Here is a 10,173-nt window from a genome sequence, read left to right as displayed (position 1 = left end):
CCTGTAGTGAAAAGTGTCAGGGACATTTCGTTATTAAAAATCCATGCATTTTTTGTATGACACAGGCCCAATTATTAATGCTTCTTGGGAACTGAGTCACATGAAGTGCCTCTACTGTGCATTCAGTGAACCCATTAAGAAACAAATGTTGGAAATAAGAACAACACAATAAAAAGACATAAAATGTTAAGACTAGGAAGTCCTCATAAGTCATAAGTATTTAATAAATAAAATGTTAGACACTGAATTTATTTTTATAGCCTTATATTAAATCCCTTTTCTTTTTGTCATTGCCAATGCACTAGAAGTTGAAAAATATTCTTCAACCCACGCTTTTGGTTTGACCACGGGTTTGTTGTTGTTAAATGTTAAGTATCATTCTGCTCACACAGTGATTTAGTTATAATTTAACTTCTGGCCCTCAATGAAATGTTTATAAAATAATATACATAATATAGGAGGGCCTCCATATTAATGCCATCAAAAAAATCTCTCTCACTACATTTGCCTTTCTCACAAAGACACTAAAGCCATAGGAACACTACTTTAAATTCTTTATCCCACTGTATTCAGATATATAAACATATAAAATGGAAAAAAAATAATACAATGCATTTGCGCGTCCAGCTTCCCTTTAATGGAAACAGTGATCATATATACATGGAGTGTGAAAGGGAAGGAGAAAAAGCTAATTTTGAATTGTGAAGAATTGGCTTAGTGAATCAAATTCATTGTTATTCTGCTGTGGTAGAATAATAAATAAATAAATAGGGTATAGTACAGCTAATTTCTCTATGAAGAGGTTGAAAATGGGCCGGTGTTTTATGAGATTAACTTTTAGTAGTGAAGTTTGTCTGCAAGCCAAAAATGTTCAATACATGTTTTTCTAGACTTCAACTCATACAGTTTTTTTTCTTATGAAAGATCAATGAAGTGGTTAATAACAAATAATAAATGAAAATATCCAATTTACTAGTGAAAAATAGTTTTTCAACTCAGAAAAGCACTTGGTAGAAGACCCAGTCACACACAGGCTAATCCTATATACTTTATTGCAGGTTAAAAGAAGTTATTTTTGACATCTTTCATGAAGGGCAAAATGAGATAAAAATAATTTGTTGGAAATTTATTCGCACTGATGTTCATGCGCCTAGTAGAGTTTGGTTAGGATTTCATCCCAGCCCTGCAAAACACACAATCAGTGGCACTCATGATCCTATATTCCCCTCCTTAGCCTTGATCTTTTTTACCAGCAAAATCTGGGAATCACAATATACCTTTTCTAAATATGACTGGTTAGTTATCAGAACAGGAACACTAAGTGTGCAGATGCACCAAGAATAGCTATTTTAAAAGGTTAATGCAAAAGAATTAATCCAATGAATTCTACTAGGCGGTCTGGGGACAAATACTGACATTTAAAAAAAAAAAAAATGCCTACCAGATACACATAAGCCCTCTCCAGCCCCTCTTCCAACACCAGTGTGAAGTGTTAGCTCTTTTCTCCATATCCTTTTCAGAGCAAGAAAAGCAAGTGAAGTCTGAAAGTGTGAAACTGGTGACATTCAAATCATAAAACATTATGCGGACCAGTTGAGAAACAAGTACAGATGCTGCTAGATGCTGGCACAGTATGAAACAAACAAACAAGCAAACAAACCGAAGTTTTCTAAGCTTGGGAACTGATAAGCAGGCTGTCCCAAAGAGGGAAGACAGCAGCAGTAGGACAACCAGCGGCTCACTGGGTTTATGCTATGTTTTCATTTCTCCCTATTAACACTTAACCCCAATAGTTTGCTGTGGCTAAAAGGACACTGACTTCCTCTCACAGTGTTTAAGGAACGTTATAGTTTCAAAGTTAGCTTTCAAATAAATGAACAAAATTTGCAATTTAGATACCACACCCCCCCCCCCTTTAAAGAATGCCAAAAGATCCCGTTTAAGTGCTCTGGTTTGCAGTCTGTGGGTAACAATTACATCCTCCTGGAGGTTTCCAATGTTCCTTTTTTTGGTGCTAATGGCTGTTCCAACAGCAAGGTGGTTTCATTGACCTCAGTGGCCTCTGCCAAGGGTCCTGAAGTCAAAAATGAGCTCTTTTCATAGCACTGTTGAAAAGTTTTGTCTGGTAATTGAACCAGCTTTATTAAATGGAGGAGGATGAGGTTTGTGTCCTCCGGTGTCAGGTCTTGGAAGTCTTTAAGCCTTGCTTTTCCATGATGTTCCACAGTTTGCGAAGATTGGACTGCGTGATGACATCATCTGGTTTGAGCTGCAGGGCCCGCAGGTAGTTGGCCTCAGCTTTCTGGAGTCGGCCATTGAGGTGCAGAATGGCCCCCAGGTTCATTAGAGCGGCTGGGTACTGCAACAAGGGAAAGGAAGTAAGTCAATTACTAGTCTGTCAAGCTTTCCTGCATGGGAAACCCAAATCTTCCACTTTTGCAAATGGTTCCTTTTTGTCCAGAGGTATTTGCTGGAAGCAATTTAGAAATTTATACAAAATAAATATAATGAAAGGAAAAACTAATTTTCAAACATCTGATGTATACTCTGTGCTTTAAACAGGACAGGTAGCTAGGAAATGGAAATTTTCTTTAATGAAAAAGTATAGGTAACATATAAAGAACTAGTAATCTTATTCCAGCTAAAATTTTTGAAAAAGAAAAGCTCCAGGTGAAACAATTCAGACAGAAAAGAACTTTTTAAATTGAAAGACAAAAATAAAAATTAAAAGAAGAATCTGAATCTATCCACTTTTAACATTTCTTAGCAATATTATTGCGTAAGAAAAAATTAAATTATTGAATTATACTGATGACTTCAGAGTAACAACCCTGAAAAAATTCAAATATAAACACCAAAGTACTTTCCAAACCTAAGTGTTTTACCAAGACAAGGCCCTTTCTAAAAAAGATCTATTTTAAAATTTTTTCCTAATTAATGCACCTGGACACAGTTCTGAATTATGTCCCCTTCCAGTGCTTGCCATAATTATCATTAAACAGCTATTAAACTGATGGTGGAATGTGTTTGCAGCGTTTTTATTATAAAATATTAAAGTCAAAAATATCAAAATAGATAAAATATGGTAAAGTGTCAGTTTTAGTTTTCACAGATTTTCAGTCATGGGTGATAACTGCAATATGAAATTATCACTGAAGAAAGTTTTTAAAAAAGTTTTTTAAAGTGTTTAAAAGTACAAATTATGGTGTACTAGTTTAAAAGTGAAAGGTTTCCATCCCTACATCTTCAGACATTAGTTAGCAAAGAGAGTACTTCCCAAGGAAACAAACATTGTGCTTATCATCTACAAATACAGGCTACTCTGTTTCTGTCTTGTTCATGTACCATTCCTGCTAACAGTGAAGAGCTAGCATTCTCACAGTTCCATAAATGCATACTTAAGGCTTCAGAGAGAAGAAAAACATATTTATGTTATGATCGGACTTTCATTTTACAGATAGTGTCAATTATTAATTGTCCTTCAACTTTGTGCAAAAGCCTACAATAATTATCAATTATTTTTACAGTTTATCATTTTTACTACATGTACTTTTTAGCTAAATACATTTAACTATATAAAAATGATTATTTCTGAACTGAAACAATGCTGGAGACATGGTGGAATAGTTCAGGATAAAGTAAAAGAGGGCAAGAAAACATGATCAGATTTGGAGCTTTAAGAGAACTAGATTTGAGCTCTCTTGCTCAATCACTGTGACCTCAGGGAAAAGTCCACTCGCATATTTATGCCCCAATTCTTTCACTTGTGAAATACTGAGTAACAACTTCTTTGCAAGTTAGAAAGATACGAAAAATACAAACAAATCCATGTAGCAGAATGGTACAAAGGAGATACTCTACAACCATCAAGGTCACTTTTCCTGGTCTTACTTTGCTGGACATCTACCATATGCATCTTTGTAATTTATGTTGCTGTAAGGCCTGTATAATTTTTATTTCAATGACTATATATTTCTGCAGGCATACCAAAATTTTCTTAAATTCTCAACTACTGGTTGAAACCTTATCTCTCTCTCCTTTTCTTTCTTTTAGTACTAAGGATTAAACCCAGAGAGTGTTGTGCTATGAACCCAGCCCCTACTCCTTTGTTGTTGAGACCAGGTCTGGCTAAGCTGCCCTACCTGACCTCAAACTTGTTAACTCTCCTTCCCAGTAGCTAAGATTACTGGTAAGCACCACCATGCCCAGCTATGTGCAACATGCTTTTTTCTTTTCCAAAAATAATGTTGCAAATGTAAGCTATGCCTGACCTTCAAAAATCTTTTGGTCAAGATGACTCCTTACTTATCAAGAAAAATAAAGATGGTCAGTTTATAATTTTAAACACCAATCCAAACAAACATAGCTCTAAATTAAATGTGCAGGGGCAAGTTACACACTGGGAACTGAAAATAACACCACCTACTCCATCTTCCTAAAAGAACTTTGATACCACACCACCATTCTTATCTTCAGGTCTTTGATGCCGGGACACATTTCTGAATTACGTCTCCTCACAGTGCTTGGCATGATTATCAAGTATCAGCTATTAAATGGATGGAAAGTGTGCTGATAGCCTGAATTACTAGAGATGCTAAGGAGATAAAATGTTCAGACTTCCTGAGATCTTGAGTGGGAAGAGAGGAAACGGGGAGGGAGGACCACTGTTGGTGATCATTCCGTACCACGCAGAAATAGAAGAAGCCTGGTTATGGGGCTGAGAGGAACCAGATGGCTCTGTGTGATCAGCATTATTTCTTGAATCACTTTGTTACCAGGGTGCCTGTACCTATCGTGTCTGTATCTAGAACTGCAACGCAGAGTGCTAAATAGAAACACTCAAAGGTTATGGAGTCAGAGGTCCTCAGGACAAAACCAGCTCCACCACTGTAAACTGTGCACTTGAACAAGTGGGTGAGGGATTTAAACTCCAGGTTTTTTTTTGCAAATGATGTAATAACAGTACTTGCTTCATAGGGTAGCTTTAGAGATCATATGAGAATAAAACACAAAAATGTCTTTTTCCTTTTCCTTTACTCCTTTTCATCATTTTAAAGATACAAACTAGAATCTTCTTGTGAGTTTGCCTGCACAACACTCAATCCAGATGCCGAGGCATTGCTAACTGGCCCTATCTTTGCCAGCTTCCTTGCTTTCATGATGTTAAGATTATAAATGATGGCTAGGAAAATAGATGGTGAAGTCTACTAACCCAGCCACATAAATACACTTTGCCTCTTTTTTAAAAATTGCAGCCTGAAGTCTTCTGTCCTTGGGAGTTAACTTCCTGCCATCAAATGACTGAATAAAATTTTATTATTTTAATATCATTCTATGAAAACACAATTAGGAAGTTAAACCTGTTCTGATGAATGAATTCTGAATGCTAATTGTAACTCTGATTTTCTAATAACTCTAACTTTGCATTATCTACAACAGTATGTTACTCATTAAACAAGAATAATCATAAATTGATATTATGAAGATATTGGGGATAAATGATCTCAAGGAAGCTCACATATACTCATTAACTGCCCTCCCTAAAGAGTAAAAGCATGCAAACTAAAAACAAGCATATTTAAGAACATCCGTATTTTTAAGCAGATGTGCATTTTAGGTTCAGTTATAATATTTTGATTTGAATGTAAATGTCTATATTGATAGAATTTTTATTTAAAAACCTACAAACATGCATTACAAAACTTCATTTTAACACCTTATTTGAGTGAATGGAAACTGATAAAACTTACCAACAGTTCTGCTAAAAGGCCTAAGTAACAAAGTATCTTTGATCTAGGTAACAGGTTTGAAAGTTATTTTGACATAAACATTTCACGCGATGGTTAAACACCTATGGGAAAAGAATGGATGCCGTTTTGTCTCTTCAAAGGCAGGGGCTTTGCATTTTAATAAGCCTGTCATGTCTCTCCTACACAGTGGTGGCTCAGAGGGCCTTAGATGCCCACTGGGCTAAATGCCTTCAGGTCTTCTAGCTTAGACACACAAACTGGAATTCAGAGTAGCGTGGGGATCATTCAGGTACCTGGAAGAAATGTAGAATTTCAGGTCCTACCTACTGAATAAGAAATGTGAATTTTAACAAGATCCTCAGGTACTTTGTATGCTCATTAAAATTTAAGACGCACTGATGTAAAGGTCACTTCTAGATCAAAGATTGTATCACTTTACAGCTTTTGTGATGAAACTTCCTATAACAGGTTGTAGCATAGAGAACAAAGTATGTCAGATCAAAGATCTATCCCCTTGTAAAGCAGACATCTTCTCTTGGTTATGCAATTATTTAATTTAGTAAGTATTCAAGTGAAATTTTATTAACAGAAGCTGAAAGGGATTAAATGTTATTAGGTGAGGGTATGAAAATAAGACCATGCAAAGGGTTTCTAAATAGATTTAAAAACTACTTGGGCATATAATCGAATGCAAGAATTTCAGGTGGCTGTCTGATTACATCCTAGTGTCACTGCTATCTGCCAGCTGTAACTAATGGGCTGGGGAAGAGGAACCCATCCACATCTAGCGTTATCTTCCCACATACACACTGTCTTTTATTGAAGACAGCTGATGGAGTTTCCAGCCTGTTCACTGAGGCAGGCAACAGCTTGCAGCCAGGTAACATAGGGCTTCTGGATCCCTACAACAAAAGACAACATCTCCTTCATCACAGACTAGAAAGGAGAACCAGACCTTTCTTGTCCCACTGAAGAGGACAGATGCTTTACATCAAAAAGGATGACTGGCAGCCATACTGAGACAGCACATGATGTCTTTCTTCAAGTCTCTAGGGAATTCTTCCCAGTGGTTATTTTACATTGTGTCAACTTGGAAAGTTTAGAAGGTTAACTGAATGACTCAGGAGGGGGGCCAGGGTTCTTACTTTGTAAACATTCTGAGCCTATGCAAGAGGAGAGCACCGAGATGGTGTGCGTGGACAGCCTGCATACAATATAAGGGAAGAAATGAGGTTTATGCTCCCATATTTTGCTCTTGTTGCCTTTGCTGTCTTCTGCCACCCTGAAGTGTTGCTCCTGTGCAATGCCACCCTGTCTTGGAGCCAGCTGATTATGGACTGAAACCTCCACAAACTGTGGGCTAAATAAATCTTTCCTTCCTTAATTTTGGGCATCAGGTATTTTGTCTCAGCAATGAGAGAAAATCAACTAAGAATTTGGCACCAGGAGTGGAGTCATTGCAGTGACTATACCTAACCATGTGGTTCAAGAGCCTTTGGGAATGGATTATGGGAAGAGTTTAGAAAGGTTCAGAGATGTTACCTGAAAGACTAGAGCTGGAACACCTTAGCCTGTTCTGTGTGGGAGATTCTGGTCAGAGCTCAGAAGACCAGAAGGCTGATAGAAATCCTGCCAGTGCGTCTGCTGGAAGAAGTATTGGTTATTAGACTCCAGACAATGTGTATTATAGCTTGACACAAAGTTTGTCTGCATTACACTTAGGTCAAGAGGCTTTACCTGAGACTAAAATTAAGGGCAGTGGACTAATTATAAACTGGCAGAAGAAATTTCAAGGCAGTCAAAGGTTGAGCCTGTGGCATAGCTGCCATTGGGGGTTTTTAGCCAGATGTTGAGAATCAAAAGCAAAGGGCCTAGCAGGATGATTTAAACTGTTGTGAATTTGGCCAGAAAGGAAGATCCAGCAAAGCTGTGTACTGCAAAGATAGGTCTGAGAGAATCTTGTTTGCTGAGAAGGAACAGGAGAATATAAAAGATGGCCTGAGGTCATCACAAGAAGCAGCAAGTCTCTACCCTTTGCAGTCTAAAAACTGCAAAGGTGAAAGACTTTTCTTTGAGGAGAAAGCCACAGAGCAGCATGTTCCAGAATGATGGCAGCATAGAAAATGTGTTCCTCAGAATTGGATTCAGAGTGTCCAGTGGTCTAGGGAGTCGACCCCTACAGCCAAGAGAGAAAAGCCAGGCTACTGCTCTATCTGACAGCAGGCTTTGGTACCATCTACATGGTGCTGGTTTTAGGTGCATGCAGAATGCAAGAGTTGTGGGGTTAAGAAGGTTTCCTCCCCAATATCAGAAGGTCTGGGAGGGCAGGCAGTGTGCCCCTGAGAGGGCAATGTGTGAAGCTATTTGAGTGAAGCCAATGGTGCAGTGGAGACCCCAGAAGTTTGGAGAGGCCAGGAACATGGATCATCTAAGGAAATCTATAAGGAGGGAGAAGATCAAACCCAAGGGAGAAGACATGGGAGCTATAACCACCAGATGTACTGTAGAGGCACAGTCACCCAGGCCCTTTGGAGTTCACAACTTGCCATAGGTTGTGTTGGATACTGTACAGGGAACTACAAGACTTAATGTTTGCCCTGATGGATTTTGGATTTGCTTTGGTCCCATTCTTTTGTATCTTTCTGTTTGTAACTTCTAGGTTGAAAATGTTTATCTTATACCACTGAATGTTGGAAATGTTTAACTTTTCATTTGTCCAGGGGCTTGCAGCTAAGAGTTTGCCTTAAATCTCAGAGGAGACCTGGGACTTGGACTTTTCAGCAATACTGAAACTGTTAGGACTTAGGTAACTCTTAAAGATGGACTAAATGTCTTTTGCATAAAGGGATGTGCATGAGTCTTTGGAGAACCAGGGGTGAAATGTTATGGTTTTTTGGTTTTTTGGGGGGTTTTTTTGTTTGTTTTTTCTGGTACCAGGAATTGAACACATGACCTTGCGCTTGCCAGGCAGGTGCTGTGCTGCTGAGCTAAATCCCCAGCCCCAAAATGTTATGGTTTTAATGGAATATAATAGACAATACTGTTTCTTAAGGATTGTAAAGTTGTGAAATGATAAGAATAAGCATGTATTTGCATCTGGAGACCAAGTTAAAGAAATGTGTCTGGTTGCCAAGTTGCCAAGAGGTGGACTGTAATGGTTGATACATTCTATCAATTTGAGAAGGTTAACTAAGTGACTCAGCAGAGGGCCAGGGTCCTTTTACTTTGTAAACATCCTGAGCCTATGCAAGATGAGGGCATGGAGATGGTGTGGGTGGGTAGCCTGCATACAATATAAAAGAAGGAAAGAGGATTATTCCCCCGCCCTTTTGCTCTTGTTGATTTTGCTCTCTTCTGCCACCTTGAAGGGTTGCCCCTGCACCATGCCATTCTGTCTTGAAGCAGGCTGATCATGCACTGAAATCTCCACAAACCATCAGCTAAATAAAGCTTTTTCTTCTTTAATTTTGTGAATCAGGTATTTTTTCTGAGCAATGAGAGAAAAGTAAGACAGCTTATTTCCCCAGTGTTGGAAGAAATACACAAAATTACAACAATGGCTATTTAAAGGGGTAGTGAGAAGCAAGACAAGGTTGTGGAGGTCTGCTTCTAGTTCAAGGTCTTTGAGGCTTAGCAATCTCAGCTGAGCTCATGGATATTCTGAACACACAGGTTTAAAACACAGTCATTTTTCTGGCCTAAGTCCATCATGTTGGCTTAGAAAGAAACTGACGGAGGAGGAACAGTGGAACCATATGGGGCCTACAGTTAGGAATTCATGTTTTTCTTGGGAACAGACTAAAACACCAAAGTTTGACAAGAGGACTTGGAGGGTCCCAGAGAAAGGAAAAGGGGGGTGTTGTCACAGTTTAATAATTGGACAGGAGTTGGAAAGCCCTGAAGTAAGTGGGCTGTGTGTATTTCCACACCACTCCTCTCTCATGAGTGACAATCAACAGGCAAGCAATGCTATGGAAAAGATGAAGCTAGAGACAACTGAGCAACAGTTCTAACTTTAAAAGTACATTTGCCTCCTATTTTATCCATTTATTTTTGAAAAATCTACTCATGTTGATCTGAACTAACCTATTAACAGTGTATATTTTCTGTTATATGAACTAAATAACTTTTAAGAATGACTAAACTCACCCTAACCTAGTCATTAATTAATATGCCGGGCTGGGGATTTAGCTCAGCGGCAAAGCGCCTGCCTGGCAAGCGCAAGGTCGTGAGTTCGGTTCCCGGTACCGGAGAAAAACCAAAAAAAAAAAAAAAAAAAAAAATATGCCATACATTTGGGGGGATAATTTCAAATTAACCAATCCTCAGTTTTCCTTCTGAATATAATTTGCAAACAAATGCTTTACACATTCTGAAGTTTTTAATGGATCCTGCTTTTAAAACAGTTATGAAATAATATTGC

General features: G+C 38.2%; 1 protein-coding gene across 1 annotated transcript in view; it reads right to left on the bottom strand.

Moving 5' to 3' along the window:
• Positions 1-1,035: 1,035 nt before the first annotated feature.
• Positions 1,036-10,173, bottom strand: part of Tmtc2 (transmembrane and tetratricopeptide repeat containing 2) — a 388,104-nt gene continuing 378,966 nt past the window's right edge. Inside the window, exon 12 of the mRNA XM_005374399.2 lies at positions 1,036-2,359. Within this exon, the coding sequence (XP_005374456.1) occupies positions 2,180-2,359 (180 nt within the window). The 3' untranslated portion in view covers positions 1,036-2,179. The remainder of the gene's footprint in view (positions 2,360-10,173) is intronic.

This window comes from Chinchilla lanigera, unplaced genomic scaffold (assembly GCF_000276665.1).
Source record: "Chinchilla lanigera isolate Chin_1 unplaced genomic scaffold, ChiLan1.0 scaffold00004, whole genome shotgun sequence".
NCBI lineage: Eukaryota > Metazoa > Chordata > Mammalia > Rodentia > Chinchillidae > Chinchilla > Chinchilla lanigera.
Note: the sequence above shows the minus strand (reverse complement) of the source record. Positions and strands in the feature narration are given on the sequence as shown.